The sequence below is a fragment of the Pinus tabuliformis genome, chromosome 1_1 (assembly GCF_031772625.1).
Source record: "Pinus tabuliformis cultivar Carrire ecotype Pingquan chromosome 1_1, CPIR1, whole genome shotgun sequence".
NCBI classification, from domain to species: domain Eukaryota; kingdom Viridiplantae; phylum Streptophyta; class Pinopsida; order Pinales; family Pinaceae; genus Pinus; species Pinus tabuliformis.
The window spans coordinates 984685585-984707023 of NC_142297.1; the positions used below are offsets into that span (position 1 = coordinate 984685585).

At 35.9% G+C, this 21439-nt stretch overlaps 1 protein-coding gene and 1 long non-coding RNA gene across 6 annotated transcripts in view; one reads left to right on the plus strand and one right to left on the minus strand.

Annotated features, from left to right (window-relative positions):
* Positions 1-20141, plus strand: part of LOC149217822 (uncharacterized) — a 39579-nt gene extending 19438 nt beyond the window's left edge. Inside the window, exon 3 of the long non-coding RNA XR_016251289.1 lies at positions 19925-20141. This is a non-coding gene — a long non-coding RNA (uncharacterized LOC149217822). The remainder of the gene's footprint in view (positions 1-19924) is intronic.
* On the minus strand, positions 970-19461 carry LOC149217823 (uncharacterized). 5 transcript variants are annotated; one of them, XM_089393087.1, is made up of 6 exons: positions 19119-19461; positions 11882-11972; positions 11349-11393; positions 10812-10907; positions 1426-1583; positions 970-1305 (listed from the first exon to the last, which is right to left on the minus strand). In XM_089393087.1, exons 2-5 carry the CDS (start codon positions 11935-11937, stop codon positions 1451-1453), a joined length of 330 nt encoding a protein of 109 aa, XP_089249213.1. In that variant the 5' UTR covers positions 11938-11972; positions 19119-19461; the 3' UTR covers positions 970-1305; positions 1426-1450. The 5 variants fall into 5 exon arrangements, 2 of the variants coding, with proteins under 2 accessions (XP_089249213.1, XP_089249212.1); XM_089393086.1 differs by having other exon boundaries at positions 971-1305; positions 11349-11429; XR_016251288.1 differs by lacking the exon at positions 11882-11972 and having other exon boundaries at positions 972-1305.
* Positions 20142-21439: the final 1298 nt, after the last annotated feature.

The following is a 21439-nucleotide window of genomic DNA, read 5'->3' on the forward strand; positions in this document are numbered from 1 at the left end:
ATTGCAAATAAAAAATTCGTTATTCTTTTATATTTTTTTATATTAAGATGGAAGATTTCTTATTTTTGTATATATTCATTTGCTTTTAATATACCGAAACCGAGTGAGTTAGTCAATACCGCCAGAGGAAGATGATATGGTGGGCCAAGGGTTTGGGTACCAACGTGTGGGTAAAGTGGCGATAAAATGAACGGAAATGGCCTTTTAGGAGGCTTTAGACCAGCGTCAGCCCTTACTGTCATGAAAAGCATATAGGTATATATCGGTCTTCTTTTATAAAGTTTTATTTATTAAATTTGGAAACAAAAATTTTGGTTATTCTTTATATTTTTTTATACTAGCATTTGCACCTAGTGTTGCAAAGAAAACGCCGTAAGGCATAGTGTGTGGAAGAATATTGAAACGTGATAGGCTTTTGCGGGCTTTTTTGGAAGCAAGGGTCGATGAATTCGAGCTTTTATTTGAGGGAGCGATGCCGAAAACCGTTGAAATGGAATGCAAGGAGACATAAATATGCATTGAACCTGTTTAGAGACCTTTTTTTGTTGTTGGGAAAAACTGTGGAGTTAAAGGTGAAGATAAATGAACGAGTCCATGTGAACAACAATCGGGCAACCATATTGATTTGGAAAGGGCTATCTAAGAAATCATTGTTCAAATGGGAAATTAAATTAATATGCGAACAACAACCAAGCAACCATGTTGATTTGGAAAGGGCTATTTAAGAAATCATTACTGAAATTGAAAATTAAATTAATATGAAGATATATTGAAAACATGTATTATAATCATTAAAGTCAATTGATTTTGTAAACAAAATATGTTAAAACTCATTGACAATGAAATGGTTGTGAGGAAATAAACTATCAAAATGGCATTGATGTCGAAACATCCCTTTTTTAAGTTTGAAACGGGAAACACAAATAGTTGGGGGGACATGAACTATCAAAATGTTATTTGATGTTGAAACATCCTTTTTTAAGTGTGAAATGGAAAATACAAATATTGTATTGTAACATCCTTTTTAAAGTTTGAAATGGAAAATACAAAGTGTGTTGTAACATTCTTTTTAAAGATAGAAATGGAAAACACAAATAGTTGTGAGGAAACAAACAATGAAAACGGTATTCGATCTTGAAACATCTTTTTTCAAGTTTGAAATGGAAAATACAAACAGTGAATCGTAACAAAAGAGGTTCGAGAAGGAATATAATAGTCTAAAGAACATTGTGCTTGTCATTCCATATTTGAAGTTGTATGAAAACATGGTGGAGGCAGCGAAGGCCTGAAGAAGCAGCAATGGACCTGCAAAATTTATATTTTGTTAGAATTAGTAATATGTAAACCAGTTGCAGAAATTTATTAGCAATACTCTGCAGGTGAGTTGCGTTAAAATGAATCTGGAATGAATGGTAATGAAGTTACCTTTGCTATGGGGATCCATATATTGTTAGTGGAAGATGCATGGTGAATAACGGCATATTGAACACCATTGGAGGTCAATGCACAGCTGGAGACGCAGTTTTTTTGCTTGCCAATCTACATGTAGTTGTGTAGTTATGTTATTTCTGAGCCCATGTGGCCTGTTGCAAAAGAAAGAAAAGGTAAGAATGAGATGTATAGACAATATAAAGACATTCTAATATTTGCTTATTTACTAATAATGATTAAAGTTTGTTGTTGTTGAAAGATATGGAAAGTATGTTAAGAAATAGAATGAGGCAAATAAATGGAGGAAACCTTTTGGCGATGTCAAAGTACGGGTTGGAGCAGTTTATCTGGAGGCGGCATTGAACGGAGAATTTCCTCTGCGTGTTTTCTGCGAGCAATGTTTTTGTTGTCCTTCATTTTACTATAACGATCGAAACTGAATGCGGGTTAATCCGGAGATCTTGCAGAGAAGGCACTCTTGAAATAGCTGTGAATGTGAGACCTTGACGTTCTGTTTTTCCAATGTCAATTGTTGCTTTCGGAAGGGTCATACCTTGAGATTTATGTATGGTTAAAGCCCAAGCCATCTTCAGTGGAATTTGTGCACGACCATTTCTTTTTACTGTTGGAATAGGCAAGTGAGTGGGGTTTCTTTCATCCCAAAGAGGCCCAATGTACTTGGGGAAATCTACGACAACAAATGTTGGAATTTGTGGTGGTGCAGTTGATTCTTTGTAAAAGATGGTTACAATTTTTCCAAGGGAACCATTAACAAGACCGGCTGAAACCCAAAGGTTGGAAGTCAACATAACTTTTTCGCCATTGCATAGCAATACAATTCGCTCAAGTTGCTCATCTTCAGGGGAAAGACTGGAATATGTGGTGTCATCTTCAGCAATGGATCGTGCGATAGGAGTGTTAAGAGATTTCATCATTTGCTTATTATGGACCGTTGTTTGAGCATTTGTTGGAAATAGATGCATGGAATCATGGAATGAACATATTTCTTCTTCTGATAAAAAGGAATCTGTGCGCGACATGAGTATGTTGTAGTCATCGATTGTTGGATTTGCATCTCTAATGTTCTGGAGAATGTTCCTGAAAGTAACCTGTGCGATGTCGTCGCCTTGTTGACGAAATATTGTGTCCAATGTGATGACTGTGTTGAAGGTGTTCCACAGTGCGCTTCCGTGGCTCGTCCCTGCATACAGAGGTATGTCTTTGACGGGTGGTAGCTGACCGAGATCACCAACCAATATTATGGAACAACCACCGAAAGGAGTGTTTCTTTGGTGGGGAAATGCCTCGCGAAGACGTTCATCAATATGGCTGAGAAGCTTTGGCCCAATGAAGCTCATTTCATCGATCAGTATGTATCTTATATGCTTGAGTTCTTCCTGGAATTTTGCAAGAGCACTACCTTCTAACGGAATAAGATCCTTTATAGGAAGGTACAAAGCAGAATGGATTGTCGATGCTTGTATGTTGAAGGCAGCAACCCCTGTAGGGGCGAGGAGCATGATCGGTGAAGGTTCCAGGCTTGCAAGGCCTATGAGCATATCTTTGATGCAATTAATAAGGAGGGATTTTCCCGTACCAGCAGTGCCTTGTATTATCAATCTGAGAGCGGGTAAATAATCCTTCCTAGCAAAATGATTAAAAACAATAGTTAGAGCTTTTCTTTGCATTGGAGATAATGTAGGAAGGGTCGGCAGGGTATGTTGATGTGTTTGAAGAATGCGGTGGATGGAGCGGCTATTCTCAATGAATTGTATTGCATTATTTTGTAGATCCAATGGGATAGTGGTATGATTCCAGTTATGGGTGTCATCAAAGCCACGAAGACCAAGCATGTCAAGGTCGTTTATGAGAAGCTCATTTGTAGGGTGTAATTGGGAAAGTAATTCCCATTCATTTATTTCCATGGCGTCTGCTAGATTGGCTTCATTCATAGTTGAGGTATCATTTGCGACAGATTCAATATCAGATAGTGTGCGGTGTTGATGCCAAGGATTGTAGAATGGACGAAATGTTTGCCAATTTGTGATGAATTCTGCAGTAGAATCTCCTATATCTTGTACGATACGGCGAAAAGGTTTGTATAGCATAAGCTCAACCCTGCAAAAGTCAGCGTAGCAAGGTTCTGTTGTGGATGGTATGGAGGAGTAACGTGGTATGACCCGAACAATTGCCTTTGTAGGCCTTTGTTTCCATTTGCTTGTTTTGCGACGAGGATCATATGACCAGGATCTTGCCAACTCTATTAGTGATGTGGACTCCAGGGTAGAAGGGCGTTGGATATATGTATCTATGAAGTGCGGGGATGTAGTGGAGGCGGCGTCCGTTTGTGGAAGGCGCATAAGAATTTTTTGGTTTACATTTAAAGAAATGAATGGGCGACTACATAATGTTAACGGTAATTTTTGCAGCATATGGCAGGTTTCTTGGGCTCCAATGTCACGATCAACAAGGGTTTCAGCAAGAAATTTTCGAAATGCAGATGTTGCTGGGTCAGCAATGGGTGAAGCAAGGACAATTCTACGTAGCATGTCGTGGAAGCTTTCAGATTTTTTTTCTGCTTTGGATGCATATTTGGCGATATATTTTTGTACAGCGTGTATGGAGAGCACTGGTTGGCAGTCAACATTTGCACGCCAAATAGATAGGATGGTAGGGTTATGGCTATTGAGTCGATCGTCGTTCCGAGCAGGGGTGTATGTTTTTTGGCCATTGGAATCAATGAATAAGGCTGATTTTGGATGTAATTCCCACGGTGCTTTATAACGACATTGGAGTGAGGATCCATTTTTTCTTAGGCACGTGCTTTCTGAGCATTTTGTGTGACGTTCAACACAATTGACGAGTTGTTCATAGTCACTGAAAGGATTGGTTCTGAAGATTTGCGGTGTGGAGAACAGGCAAGGGTCTTCGGGATTTGTCCAAGCATTTGGTTGGTTTGAATTCGAAGGAGCACGAGGGTTCCAAGCGGAAATATATTTGTCGAAGAACTGCCTTGCAATATCGACTGCTTCTGTGTCTTCCCAGTTGAGATTCTCCATATCAGGTGCATTTTCTATCCAAAGGAAACCATGGATGTGCGCAGATCCCCTATGTTGCCATTCATACCTAACAAGAATGCGTTTTTTGTAAGATAATTTTGCAACAGGTGAGGAATGATGTTTAGAGTTCTTGGAGGAAAAAAAATGCGGTAGAATGCGTACCTGTACCAGTAATCTTTTGTATTCAGGTGTTTCTCCAAGATAATCTCACGAAATGCTGTGAATCTATGGTGCATATATAGCGATGTTAAATGTGGGTTAGAGATAATGTTATCATTTCTCCACTTTTGTTGTTTTCCAATATCAATAGGAAGACATCCGGGCATGACTGCATGAAGATCAGGCCATTTTGTATCAGCTGCACTTAATGTGAAGAAGAATGTCGGGCAACCGAGTTGAGATATCATGTCCATTAGTTCATTTTTAGCTTTGTGCCAAAATGACCTTGTTCCACGTAAAGAGCTACCGAATCGCATGACTTGCTCCGCCAAGTGCTCATCTGGAAATTGTTCTAATCGGATGTTTAGATCTTGAATAGATATTGGAAAGTTATCTGTGATGCTTTTTTTCACAAAAATCGACGCTGTTGCTTGACTGCGATGCCGCATCATGAGATTATATATATAATAACGAAAGCGTGGGTGGCTTCCAAATCTGTTATCGTAGTAACGTATGAGATGAAGTGCATATTCATGTAACTGCACTGCTTTCATTCTTGGCTGATTTGGCATTGCAGTGCCTGTCGGGAAAAGGGCGGGGAAAGCCATAGAGAGTAGACCTTCTGTGTTGTATTCATTGACTGGCGATAAACCAATTGTTGGCCACTCAATTGTAGTATCAGATTGGTGGTTGTAAGTATGCAAATAATGGCGGATTTCTTGGATTTCTGTATTTGTATTGGGTATGATGGGTACGAACGATGATGTTTGGCCAGCGGATGGGTCTATGAAATCTTCGGTGAGCTCATGGGGTGGTTCAAGTGGAAGGCGAATAGTGGTTTCTGTAGTATTGGAATGGTGAAGGGAGGAGGAGACATCGGTGGGGATTGCTGGTAAGGATGCCAGTGCATTGGAATCAATACGAACATTCTTATAGTATGGGTCATTAGCCAATTTGTATTCCAATGCAGCGAGAACGCGATGTCTACTGACAATGAAATCATAAGCCTTATGGTCATTACTATGACGCGTGACAATTAGGATGTCCAAGTGCTCAACACGTCGTGGCAACATGTTTGCGATTTTTGTTATGTCTTGAGGAAAACAAATTGTGTGGCCACTGTATTTATACTGGCCACCACGTGCATGTGTTACCTGCAGTAGTGTTACTATGATGCGTGACAATTAGGATGTCCAAGTGCTCAACACGTCGTGGCAACATGTTTGCGATTTTTGTTATGTCTTGAGGAAAACAAATTGTGTGGCCACTGTATTTATACTGGCCACCACGTGCATGTGTTACCTGCAGTATAGGGTTAACCCTAGCAATGAGCATTTCTTCTATTTGCGAAAGAGACGTAAGGGCAGCTGGTTGAGGGCCAGGGTCCATGTTGTTTGATAATGAGAAGCGATGACCCTTTGTTTCAGAGGCGCATCTAGAGCAGCAATCCATGTGGTTGGAATTGCGGATATGTATTCCAGGATATGATTCAAGACAAATGGAGCATGGGCATTTAGGTGGAAGTTTATCAAGCTTTGAACGGAAATCTCGATGTGCTTGATCGGTATAAACGTTGCTGAAAGCATGTGCAAAGGAGGGGTTAGGGCAACGAGGCATGGATGTATTTGTTTGAGAGGTTTGCTGAGAAGATAAAGAGCCTGATAATTGCAAGGGAGGATTGTTTTCAGGGTGGGCCATTTCAGACGAGGAAGGTTGGTCACCCTTTTGTTTTTTGTGTTTTTGACATTCTATGTTGTTTTTTTTTGCTTGGTAAAGCTCACGACGCCGTGCATTTATTCGTTCTTTATTTGTTGCATAGTATCTTCGAGCACGTTCATTATTAGAAGAAGAAGCCATTCGCAAAATTTATGGTACCTATAAGCAAGGGAGGGGAAAACAAGAATGTTATTTAGAGACAACAACCACGTTATTGTATGAAAGCGAAAGAAGGGTAAAAAATACAAGCGAAAGCGAAAGAAGGGGAAAAAAATCTAAGTTCTGAATAGTGGCATGTGAATTTTTTTATTTGAGAAATGTTTTTGAAAGAACGTATTAGTATTTTTTCTGCATACATGTAGGTAGTTTTATGTGTAAAGTTGATAAAAGGAAAAAAAAATGTGATTTTGTCTACAAACATAATGCTAGATACAATGGAGAAGAAATATTTATTTCAATGGTATATAAGAAATTTTCATAAGAAGACATGCAACAATATATCTTGTAAAGTTGTATTTATAAAATTGGACAATAGGAATTGCCAAAAAGCAAGGAACACATTCTGCAATATTTATCTACAATGTCGAGATGCTCTGAATTTCTCGAATGATGTTTTTACATTCTGTCGTGAAATGCAGTTTTTCTTGTTTTATGATAACGCATTTCAATCGTGGGACTTCTTTAAAAGTTTATGTCTTCACCGAAAGTGTGAAGATATGATCTGTCCATAGAGCTCTAGAGACAATTTCCTTGATTAGTTCTGGATCTGAAGATAATAGATAGAAGTCTTTGGCATTATTTCCAAGAATTGTAGAGCCCGCGTCTTCGAAAGCAACAGTTGAAGCCAATTCACCAGTGTGATCCTGTATGTCGATTTTCAATAAGTATCTGTAATCACAGTCGCTTACTTCAGCGTTGCATTTTGGACAAAACCACACCCCTGTATTTTGTGGAATAAGTTTTTTCATGCATTTTTTCCCACCAACAATCGACGGGCAAGAAATGTAGTAAAAACTATCCATACCAATTTTTGTTATTGTGCCCTTTAATTGGAAAAATGTTGGTTTCTCTAAGGAATCCATACTGTAAATGTCAACAATTGTTATTTTTTTTTGTTGGGGGCAAAAAGGAGATCTTGTTGTCAAAGATGTTGAAGCAGCAGTCGAGCCTTCTTTTTTAAACCACGACTTTAGCGTATGGGCCTCTTCAATGTCAGGATCTACAAGAACAATGGATCTCGTTGTAGTGCCGATATTTTTCCCATTAAATTCTCCAACACGTGCAGATTTGATTGCAATGATGGGGTTATTGCCTGTAGCACATAGGGAGGAGATTTCCTGTGAAACGACATTAAAATTATCGCCCCAAAAGATTGCATCTATGCTATACCCTGACATGTCTTGAAGCTGTATTGTTTGTTTATTGACTTCAGAGCCATCTTTTCTACGTATAGTGCATACACTGGAAATGTTTGTGACAACACCCAAAATATCAACAATGGAGTTGACGTTTGTTGTTCTGATATCATCAATTGATTTTATACTGAATTGCACTGCTGGATTATGTTTTTTTTCACTGGCAACATGTTCTATGGTAGATGTTGCATTCAACAAAATTTCCCAGTCATTGTTCAAGTGGTTGTATTGCTTATTAGCCATTTTCACATTCCCTTTAGAAACAATGTAGACATTTCCATTTTGGATTTTGTCGAAAAAATAATCTGCGACATTGTTGAAACATGTAATATGTATTTCTCCACCCTCTATATCGAACAGGTCAAAGGCAAACACTTTACCGGGTCCGTATTGATTCTGAAACTGTCGAAGAGCTGTTTTCCTTTGGACGTATCCTTTTATGCACCAGTTTGAGTGGTAAGGGTTTAACGATTTGATGGGAATTTGAACCGGTTGAACGGACGGGGTTGGAGTAGTTGGAAGAGGGCAGGGCCTTTTTGATGGAGGATGTGGATCCGATGAGGATGGAGAGTTTTCATCAGATGTGATGGGGATACTCATAGTTTTTGGATTGCCAATTAAGGGTGCAAATGAAGTAGATATTTCAAAGTCTATTAGCTTTATAGACCTACACGACAAATGAGAGTCAAAGGAATAACTGTTAGAAGCGGTTGTGTTATAAGTAAAAGAATGTTAAATTTGAAATAAGAAATTTATAACAAACTTACGTTGAAGGACCAATAGCTGAGGTAGTCCAACTTTTAACATTTATAATAGAACCCTTTTGTAGCAAGCCTGTTGCTACGAGATCATTGAAATCTTTTGGAAGCATGATGTGTTTCTTATGTGTTCCGTCTGAAATTGCAGTACGATATCGTGGAGTTGATTTTTGCATTGGTTGTATTGGCTCAAGCTCAGCAATTTGCAGGTATGGTTGAATATGAGTTGATCCAGATAACATTGAGGAAATTGCATTTTCAGTGAGGTTTGATGTCATTTTCTGGTACAAAACAAAACACAAAAATGTTGAAGGAAGCATGTTTAGTTTTTTTCTAAATGAGTGGGCATCTAAGCTTATAAACATAATGAAGAAAGATATTTATTACAACATCTTTATACGTTCATTTTTTTTTAAGCATACTTCCACGAAGCGCCATGTGGTTGCTGATTTGATTGCCCAAAAATCATGGTGTTTTGAACGACAGAGGTTGAGAAAAGCCATAGCAGGAGGCGAAGTGCAAGCCCTGGAAGGGACAATGTAGCCATATGAGGTACACCAACATCTCCCCTAGAGGAAAAGGGAGAAGGGGAAATCCTTGATTGGCGAACAACATTTTGTCAAACTGAGACCAACGAGGGAGCAGTGATGTTATTCCGATTTGAATAAATTGTATGACACTTCGACACAACTTGCTTTTTCAATTTTCAAGAGACGAGAAAAAGCTAAAGACGATTCTAGTCGCCTTCGATTTGGGCAACTCTAGTATCAGCTGGTTGCTGAGTTGATTGATCGAGAATCAAGGCGTTTTGAACGGTAGAGGTCGAGAAAAAGTATATTGGCAGGGCAATTGCAAGCCCTGGAAGGGTCAATGTAGCCATATGAGGTGCACCAACATCTCCCCTAGAGGAAAAGGGAGCAGGATTCCTCCATGGGGAAATCCTTGAATGGTGGACTCCATTTTCTTACCCTAAGACCAACGAGGGAACAGTGAGGTTATTACGATTTAAATAAATTTTATGACACTTTGACACAATTTGCTTTTTCATTTTTTAAGAGTCGAGAAAAAGCTAAAGATGACTCTAGTCGCCTTCAATTTTTAATGAGCCTGAAGTGACAAGTGCTCAGATGGTCCTTTTCTTTTAAGGAGTCTGAAAAGGAATGAAAGTGACTACTCTGTGAGGTTATTCCGATTTAAATAAATTTTATGACACTTTGACACAATTTGCTTTTTCATTTTTTAAGAGTCGAGAAAAAGCTAAAGATGACTCTAGTCGCCTTCAATTTTTAATGAGCCTGAAGTGACAAGTGCTCAGATGGTCCTTTTCTTTTAAGGAGTCTGAAAAGGAACGAAAGTGACTACTCTGGATATCTAGACAGGGGGATTACCAAACCAATCGCAAAACTGCAGAATACTTTTTATGGTACGGCAGTCAATCTTCCCGAATGCTGTGTTCAGTGCATTGCGATCGATAGGGCGGCAGACACGGCTTCCTAAGGATAAAGGATATAGCCTACTGTGGTCTCCCAATATATACTCGACGGTACGTGGGAGCACAAGTCCGTACTGGCACTTGTCATTTCAAAGAGGAGGAATCACCCAACCTACGATGAAAGTGATAGTTACCAGGCTTTACGACGCCGGAACACGTCTCTAGCCTAGACTTCTAAATTGTGTGCGTTAGGTTCCAAAGCGTTTTTATGTTTATTGAAATGTATTTTACAGTTGATCTTTCTTAAGAAGTTTGCCTTTAAGGTTGATCGCGTGATGTACAGATACAATTCCTAAATATGCAATCTAAGATGATAAACAATCGTTTACTTTCTTTTTTTGCAATGAAAATCCTAGCTACTAAGGAAAGAGAAGCGAAACTGTTTGAACATAGAGCAGAGAGCGCACGTAAAGCCCTAAATCAATTTCCACATGCATTCTAAATGTAAATGTACATGCATGTATTTGTTTTCCGCTTTCTTAATGTGTGGATGACAAAAAAAATGACAAGTGGAATATAATATCAATACACACTAAAAAACAAGACAGCCACGATGGCACCACTTTGCATTAGTTAAACACAAAGGAATAAAGTTTAAATTATCAAGAAAGCATATATATAACTGAATCATTTCAATCGGAAAATAATTTTGAATGAAAGTTATAAGACTCTTTAGTTGCTCAGTGGCTAATGTACAATTGATGGAAGAGGATTTTGTATCATGGCCCATGGATGAAATAGAAATGAAGCAAAAACTCGGAAAGGAGATTAAGGTTGTTACCAGAGATGAAGCAATATAGAAAACGCCCAGAAATGTCTGTCAATGCTGAAAGTTGGATTTCCCAGTGACAAAACAGAGCAGGCCAAGGCAAAGTATCTGTATTTAACATTGATGTGTGAGTAACCAACACAAGCTGCACAGTGCTATGCAAATTAATAGTCTTTGCGAGAAGAAAACCCAACATAATCCACACAATCTAATCCTCGCAAGGAAGGTTTTGCAGGGATTTAAAGGTTTTCTTATGTTATAAAATCCTAGGCAAATCTGGGTGCCCCAGCAAATAAAAATGTTTACCATAATACCCACTTACTATTAAGCATTGTCTCCAAAGGAACTTGAACAATATGATAAAAGACTGATCTTTTACTTCTACAATATACATAATGTTAAATATATGGAAAACACTTTCTGCTTTCAAGTAAGACTCTATAGTTGCTGAGTGGCTAATGTACAATTGATGGAAGAGGATTTTCTATCATGGTCCATGGATGAAATAGAAATGAAGCAAAAACTCGGAAAGGAGATTAAGGTTGTTACCGGAGTTGAAGCAATACAGAGAACGTCCAGAAATGTCCTTCAATGCTGAAAGTTGAACAGCAACTACAAATTAGTTTGCAACTGCTTCACACATAGTAAAAAATGGATATTGTCAGATAAAGGCAGGGAGAAATTCAATAACAAAACAGAGATTAAACTACGTGCAAGATGATCCGAGAACAAGTAGTTTAATATCATCTTTTAATATAATTTGATGGTTAAAAAAATATGTTGCATCATTCAAAAGTTATCAATTCAAATTTACAGATAGAATATGCATGACTTTGCACACTAAAAATAGAATATGCATAACTTTGCAAACTTAAATAGTGATTTCAGAAGTAAAATATATAAATACATTTTATGAGTCAAATTACTTCCAAAATGGCCCTTCTAGCATTATAATTAATGTCACAAATATCTTTGGGGGAATATATGGCCAAACTTTTTTGAAATATCAAAAAAATAGCAGAGAAGCAAATTAGCATGGAAAGATATACATTCTCTAACCGAAGTCTGAGAAGAAAACTAACCACAAAAATGTTGAGATGAAAAATGCTGTAGATTTCTGACACGAGATGTCTTCCATTTCTTCAAAATGATGTAGTAGACACAGAACCCACCCTATCCCATATAAAAATCAATTACTTCAATGAAACGTAACCATATATTGTGCATTTTAAACTTCCAAACATACGGAGGGTGCTCATTTGACAAGAGAATTGAAATCTGAATACTGAGAAAGATTGTTGTGTTTGTCTGCTTGGGAAATCAACTTGGGAAATCAAGAGTAATCACATAAGTTTTAGTGGATCCACCAAAGAAATTGTCACAGATCTTGAGTTGGGTTCCCATATTTGACAGAAGAAACAGAGGACCATAGGAGATCTAGACTTAGTATGATGATTTGGTGGTTTTCAGCATTTGGGTTTATACATTTGGCACAAAGATGAAATTGGCCCATAGGTTTTTCAGGAGCAGGAGATGGATTTGTCATTGAACTGTTAATTTTGAGTCTACTATAGCTACATTATTGAGCTATAAAGTCCTTACATTTTGTAGTTGGGTGTTAATAATCATGAAGAGCAACAATTCATGTCAATGGATCAGCAGTTCTTCAGGAAGAGCTGGAAGGATATTAGAGGATATGGTGGTATGCATGACTTATGCTTCCATTTTACATGCAAAAGCAGAAAATAACCATATGCATAGTCTAGCCACTGAAAAGAGAATGCAAAACAAAACACTTGAGGTAACATATGAACAACTCAATTACGAACACCTAGCAGAAATATCTTCTCATTATTAATTATTGATATTCTACATGGAAAATGAAGTAGATAATGTAGCTCTGAGATGATGAGAAAATTATTTGTTGAATATAGAATGTTAAGGTAAAGAATTTAGTTAAGAGGTGAAAAATATATTCCTCCAAAATAGGATAAAGGACAGCTGGTTTAGATAGGTGGCAGAGGATCAGTAGGCAGAAGATTACTTAAGATTTAAGTTGATTGTGTAAATGGACAGCTTCTGTGTGAACAACAGCTATTGTTTGCATCTCATTAGGTTCAGTGATATTACTGTGTGTAATCACCATCGCTCTGAGAGTTTTTTGGAGAAATCTTGAAGCCTAGTGAACAAATCTTGAACCACTCACTTATCATCTCTCATCACTAATAAGTTTTTTCATGACATATGGTATATACTTTTACTAAACTTCAAGATTGACACTATAATAGATTTATAAAGAAGCCGTCATATATAACCATGTTCCATCTCCAAATTAACACATTCAACTCGAAAACTCTAGAAATATGCATCTCAAATATAACCCTGAACAGTTTCTCAGAAATTAATAGCTTCAAAAATCAGAAGATAAAGCTCTTCAACATAGCTCCAACGGTAGCAAGCTCTAGCTGCACCTTTCTGCTACAGGCTCAACAATATTCACACGTTTAGGATGGTTGTATGGATCCACAATTTACAACTCAAGATGGCTCAACAACAACACAACATTCCAGAAAGGCTCCACGACTCCAACGCTCCAACAGTCAACGCTTTGGATAATGCTATTTCAAGTCACACAAGTTGACCACAATTTCCTATTGTGTCCTAGACGAGTTCTGTAATGATATGATCTTATTTCAGAAAATGTTGTCCTTTTACATCCTTCAACACAAATTTCTATATCAGAATGTGACTCCCTAAAGGCTAAAACCAATCATTTACGGCTAGATTAAGTTGCACATGTAGGATGTGTAAATGGATGTGCTAACTCTGAAAATCCCATATTCTTTAATATAATGAAAAATGCTGTAGATTTCTGACACGAGATGTCTTCCATTTCTTCAAAATGATGTAGTAGACACAGAACCCACCCTATCCCATATAAAAATCAATTACTTCAATGAAACGTAACCATATATTGTGCATTTTAAACTTCCAAACATACGGAGGGTGCTCATTTGACAAGAGAATTGAAATCTGAATACTGAGAAAGATTGTTGTGTTTGTCTGCTTGGGAAATCAACTTGGGAAATCAAGAGTAATCACATAAGTTTTAGTGGATCCACCAAAGAAATTGTCACAGATCTTGAGTTGGGTTCCCATATTTGACAGAAGAAACAGAGGACCATAGGAGATCCAGACTTAGCATGATGATTTGGTGGTTTTCAGCATTTGGGTTTATACATTTGGCACAAAGATGAAATTGGCCCATAGGTTTTTCAGGAGCAGGAGATGGATCTGTCATTGAACTGTTAATTTTGAGTCTACTATAGCTACATTATTGAGCTATAAAGTCCTTACATTTTGTAGTTGGGTGTTAATAATCATGAAGAGCAACAATTCATGTCAATGGATCAGCAGTTCTTCAGGAAGAGCTGGAAGGATATTAGAGGATATGGTGGTATGCATGACTTATGCTTCCATTTTACATGCAAAAGCAGAAAATAACCATATGCATAGTCTAGCCACTGAAAAGAGAATGCAAAACAAAACACTTGAGGTAACATATGAACAACTCAATTACGAACACCTAGCAGAAATATCTTCTCATTATTAATTATTGATATTCTACATGGAAAATGAAGTAGATAATGTAGCTCTGAGATGATGAGAAAATTATTTGTTGAATATAGAATGTTAAGGTAAAGAATTTAGTTAAGAGGTGAAAAATATATTCCTCCAAAATAGGATAAAGGACAGCTGGTGAAGATAGGTGGCAGAGGATCAGTAGGCAGAAGATTACTTAAGATTTAAGTTGATTGTGTAAATGGACAGCTTCTGTGTGAACAACAGCTATTGTTTGCATCTCATTAGGTTCAGTGATATTACTGTGTGTAATCACCATCGCTCTGAGAGTTTTTTGGAGAAATCTTGAAGCCTAGTGAACAAATCTTGAACCACTCACTTATCATCTCTCATCACTAATAAGTTTTTTCATGACATATGGTATATACTTTTACTAAACTTCAAGATTGACACTATAATAGATTTATAAAGAAGCCGTCATATATAACCATGTTCCATCTCCAAATTAACACATTCAACTCGAAAACTCTAGAAATATGCATCTCAAATATAACCCTGAACAGTTTCTCAGAAATTAATAGCTTCAAAAATCAGAAGATAAAGCTCTTCAACATAGCTCCAACGGTAGCAAGCTCTAGCTGCACCTTTCTGCTACAGGCTCAACAATATTCACACGTTTAGGATGGTTGTATGGATCCACAATTTACAACTCAAGATGGCTCAACAACAACACAACATTCCAGAAAGGCTCCACGACTCCAACGCTCCAACAGTCAACGCTTTGGATAATGCTATTTCAAGTCACACAAGTTGACCACAATTTCCTATTGTGTCCTAGACGAGTTCTGTAATGATATGATCTTATTTCAGAAAATGTTGTCCTTTTACATCCTTCAACACAAATTTCTATATCAGAATGTGACTCCCTAAAGGCTAAAACCAATCATTTACGGCTAGATTAAGTTGCACATGTAGGATGTGTAAATGGATGTGCTAACTCTGAAAATCCCATATTCTTTAATATAATGAAAAATGCTGTAGATTTCTGACACGAGATGTCTTCCATTTCTTCAAAATGATGTAGTAGACACAAAACCCACCCTATCCCATATAAAAATCAATTACTTCAATGAAACATAACCATATATTGTGCATTTTAAACTTCCAAACATACGGAGGGTGCTCATTTGACAAGAGAATTGAAATCTGAATACTGAGAAAGATTGTTGTGTTTGTCTGCTTGGGAAATCAACTTGGGAAATCAAGAGTAATCACATAAGTTTTAGTGGATCCACCAAAGAAATTGTCACAGATCTTGAGTTGGGTTCCCATATTTGACAGAAGAAACAGAGGACCATAGGAGATCCAGACTTAGTATGATGATTTGGTGGTTTTCAGCATTTGGGTTTATACATTTGGCACAAAGATGAAATTGGCCCATAGGTTTTTCAGGAGCAGGAGATGGATCTGTCATTGAACTGTTAATTTTGAGTCTACTATAGCTACATTATTGAGCTATAAAGTCCTTACATTTTGTAGTTGGGTGTTAATAATCATGAAGAGCAACAATTCATGTCAATGGATCAGCAGTTCTTCAGGAAGAGCTGGAAGGATATTAGAGGATATGGTGGTATGCATGACTTATGCTTCCATTTTACATGCAAAAGCAGAAAATAACCATATGCATAGTCTAGCCACTGAAAAGAGAATGCAAAACAAAACACTTGAGGTAACATATGAACAACTCAATTACGAACACCTAGCAGAAATATCTTCTCATTATTAATTATTGATATTCTACATGGAAAATGAAGTAGATAATGTAGCTCTGAGATGATGAGAAAATTATTTGTTGAATATAGAATGTTAAGGTAAAGAATTTAGTTAAGAGGTGAAAAATATATTCCTCCAAAATAGGATAAAGGACAGCTGGTGAAGATAGGTGGCAGAGGATCAGTAGGCAGAAGATTACTTAAGATTTAAGTTGATTGTGTAAATGGACAGCTTCTGTGTGAACAACAGCTATTGTTTGCATCTCATTAGGTTCAGTGATATTACTGTGTGTAATCACCATCGCTCTGAGAGTTTTTTGGAGAAATCTTGAAGCCTAGTGAACAAATCTTGAACCAGAAGTAGAAGAAGTACCTTTTGGGGCAGAGCTTGGGTTAACTTTTGGAGCAATTTGGTAACTTTCACATTCTGAGCGATGAAGAAGTGCACAAGGGAATGAAAAGCAGTGAATTGAAGAAAATGTTTGAATAACATAGCTTTCTTCCTAATGTTGAAAAAATTGTTGCATAAAAAGAAACCGCACCTGAATCAAAATCTGATGCTAAATTCTGAGGATCTGGTATAACAGTAGATTCTACACAAAATGGTGAAACCATCTGAACTCTTCATCAGTAAGTGAATCATGGAAAGGTTTCAATACCATGTTTTTTTTAGGCATCTCTATTAGAGATCTTAGTTCCTGGTCGGAAGCTACAAAACAGAGCTTTGCATGGAGATCTTGTTTTGTTTAGAATCTAGTTTCATGGTTTCAATTTGCATTGATATGGAAAATTAATTGTTGGTACCATCTTGATGAAGATCCCAAGTGTTTGAAGTAGTTACCAATACCTTTGTAACATGAAAAGGGGTTAGTTCTGCATTATGACAGGATGACTCCCTCGCTAGATGATTGGGTCATTACAGTAGCATTTAATTTTATGTTACAATGGTTAAGTTTTGAGACTGGAGAAATTCTTGATACAGCAGATAAAGCTCATGATGGGGATATCACTGATATGGTTTAGGCACCTCAGCCTCTTGCAACATAAAGTGGTCTCACAACTATTTCAGCTACGACCAGCAATGAAAAAAAGGTGAAATTTTGGAGTTGTCTCTGTTTAATTGAATGGACTGTGTGCCTTGACAAAAAAGTGACATGTTGAGGTAACATATGAACAACTCAATTACGAACACCTAGCAGAAATATCTTCTCATTATTAATTATGGATATTCTACATGGAAAATGAAGTAGATAATGTAGCTCTGAGATGATGAGAAAATTCAACCTAACAGTGATGTGCTATCATTCACAGAAAATAAACAGTGATATGAAAGCAAGATCCACAAGAACCCCAAATCAGTGTCAAGTCAAGTCAGATAAGGTTTGCTTTGATAGCCATTTCATTGACTTGAAAAGGAAACAATCTGTCAAATCCCTATAATGGATGTCCCATTTCAAAACAAAAAGCATATGAACAACTCAATTACGAACACCTAGCAGAAATATCTTCTCATTATTAATTATTGATATTCTACATGGAAAATGAAGTAGATAATGTAGCTCTGAGATGATGAGAAAATTATTTGCTGAATATAGAATGTTAAGGTAAAGAATTTAGTTAAGAGGTGAAAAATATATTCCTCCAAAATAGGATAAAGGACAGCTGGTGAAGATAGGTGGCAGAGGATCAGTAGGCAGAAGATTACTTAAGATTTAAGTTGATTGTGTAAATGGACAGCTTCTGTGTGAACAACAGCTATTGTTTGCATCTCATTAGGTTCAGTGATATTACTGTGTGTAATCACCATCGCTCTGAGAGTTTTTTGGAGAAATCTTGAAGCCTAGTGAACAAATCTTGAACCACTCACTTGTCATCTCTCATCACTAATAAGTTTTTTCATGACATATGGTATATACTTTTACTAAACTTCAAGATTGACACTATAATAGATTTATAAAGAAGCCGTCATATATAACCATGTTCCATCTCCAAATTAACACATTCAACTCGAAAACTCCAGAAATATGCATCTCAAATATAACCCTGAACAGTTTCTCAGAAATTAATAGCTTCAAAAATCAGAAGATAAAGCTCTTCAACATAGCTCCAACGGTAGCAAGCTCTAGCTGCACCTTTCTGCTACAGGCTCAACAATATTCACACGTTTAGGATGGTTGTATGGATCCACAATTTACAACTCAAGATGGCTCAACAACAACACAACATTCCAGAAAGGCTCCACGACTCCAACGCTCCAACAGGCAACGCTTTGGATAATGCTATTTCAAGTCACACAAGTTGACCACAATTTCCTATTGTGTCCTAGACGAGTTCTGTAATGATATGATCTTATTTCAGAAAATGTTGTCCTTTTACATCCTTCAACACAAATTTCTATATCAGAATGTGACTCCCTAAAGGCTAAAACCAATCATTTACGGCTAGATTAAGTTGCACATGTAGGATGTGTAAATGGATGTGCTAACTCTGAAAATCCCATATTCTTTAATATAATGAAAAATGATGTAGATTTCTGACACGAGATGTCTTCCATTTCTTCAAAATGATGTAGTAGACACAGAACCCACCCTATCCCATATAAAAATCAATTACTTCAATTAAACGTAACCATATATTGTGCATTTTAAACTTCCAAACATACGGAGGGTGCTCATTTGACAAGAGAATTGAAATCTGAATACTGAGAAAGATTGTTGTGTTTCTCTGCTTGGGAAATCAAGAGTAATCACGCATCAGGCAGCAATTAAAATCGGCAGCAATTATAATAGTACTGTTCTCGACATTCAAGCACACACTTTACAAATTTTGTAATTCAAACAGTGAAATAATTCAAACAGCGAAAGTATTTCAGCATCAGGCAGCAATTAAAATCGGCAGCAATTATAATAGTACTGTTCTCGACATTCAAGAAGAAGAGCTGAGCAACCGGATACAGAGTTCGTACCTTGAAGGACTTAGATCATAACTGGATACTTGACCAACCCAGAAAGCACGTAACCTTATAGAACAGACAGCGATGTAGTATGAACAGTAGGAAAACGTAAACGAGGAGGGTTTGATAGCTGTGGGTGGAACCTTAAATAGCTATTAATCCACTGAATCATGGAGGCCAAATAACTGTCCACAAAGAATGTATGCGAAGAGTCTCTGCGCCACCAGGCAGTCTATGCGAAGGCAGCAGAAGAGTCTTATCGCAGAGTCTCTTTGCCAGCATGCTAAGGCAGCAGAAGAGTCTTATCGCAGAGTCTCTTTGCCACCAGGCAGTCTATGCCAAGGCAGCAGAAGAGTCTCATGGCCAGCAGACGAGCTCTGGGTTTTCATGGCCCATTAGCATGGGAAAATATCATTTTTTTTTATAAATAAAATAGATTAAATGAACGGCTGAGAACACTCCAATCATCTAACACACAAAATCAATGGCTCACGATCGCACACCTCACATTTTAGGGAGATCTTTCTAAGAGGGAACGCCTTACGACGTAATTAATATGGAAGATTGGTTATTTTTGTATATATTTATTTGTTCTTAATAAAAAAAATTAACTTTTTTTATAAAAGTTTTGTTTGGAATTTCATGGTAGAGTGAATATTTATATTCTTTTATATTAATATGGAAGCTTGGTTATTTTTCTATATAAATTAACGTTTTTTGAAAAGATAAAAAGTTTTAGTTTTGAATTTTATGGTAAAATACGGTGAGTATTTATAGTTAAGAATTATATTGTATTAATTGTTTTTTTGTATGTTCAGGAGGATTACATCACCATGTCCAATATAGCATTTTAGTTGGGGCTCAAGAAGACTACATCACAATGTCCAGTATATCACCCCAATAGGGACCTTGTGGACTCGTTATATTCTATTGTTATTGTAAGCATTAAGTGTTAATTTAAAAAATGTTATAAAATTAAATTAATATAAAATCTTTATATATTTTTTAGATTTTTAAATAACTTATGGTTTTTAAGTATGTTGTATTGATAAGCCATGGTATTGACCCATTGTATTGTAAGAAAGCCTATTTAAAAATTAATAATATCCATGATAAAATAAGGTGAATATTCATTGTTAAAAATCTTATTATATTATAAATATTATTTTTTATGTGCTTATTAATTAAATTTAAATATTATTACAAGATTATTATTTTAATTTATTGGAGAAATATATATTAATTTATAAATACTATTTATTAAGAGAGAGATTCTTCGGCGAAAATCACATGGAAAATCATTTGTCGACGCGTTTCGAACCAACAAGTGTGGTTCGGTCAAAAATATTTTATTAGCTTAGTTAGAAGAATTAGGATCAAAATATAAATTGAAGGGTAATTTAGTTTACAAATTATAGTAAAAATTAGTTAAATAATGGACCCTAAAAGCAATATATATAAAATAATATTATTTAAAATATTAAAATTATAAAATAAAAAGTCTAACAAAGGTCAAAAGGGGGAAGGTTAGTTAAAATTATTCAAAATAAAACAAGTAATTACAAATTAAAAATTATAAAATACTAAGAAGCGTCAAAACGAGGATAGGTTAGAAAAAATAATTAAATTAGAAATGAAAAAATACATAAATAAATAAATTGGTTAAAAAACATAAAAATAATAATAGTAAATAAAATAATAAAGATAAAAAATAAAAATAAAATAATCAAATCAAAATTAAAAGCCTATAAATATTATTAAAAATTATGGAAAAATTAATGGAAGAACGAATAAATAAGAATAAAATAAATAGGTTAGTTAGAAAAATTAGTTAAAAAGTCTGAATAAATAAATAAAATAAAGACAAATAAAATAAAGGAGGGTAGGTTAGTTAAATAAATAAATAAATTCAGAATAAAAATAATAAAATAAATTAAAAGGACTCAAAAAGTAAAAATAGAATGAATTAACAAAAGTAAATCCATAAAACAAAAATCAGTTAAAATAATAATAATAATAATAGTAAATAAAATAATAAAGATAAAAAAATAATAATAATAATAATCAAATCAGAAGTAAAAGCCTATAAATATTATTAAAAATTATCGAAAAATTAATGGAAGAAAACCACATAGGTTAGAAAAAATAAGTTAAAAATGGTAACAATGTAATGAATAAATGAAAATAAAAAGAATAAAACAAATAGGTTAGTTAGAAAAATTAGTAAAAATAAATAAACTAAAGACAAAACAAATAAACAAAATATAAGAGGGTAGGTTAGTTAAAAAAGTAATAACCGAACAAATAAAATAAGAATAAAAATAATAAAAATT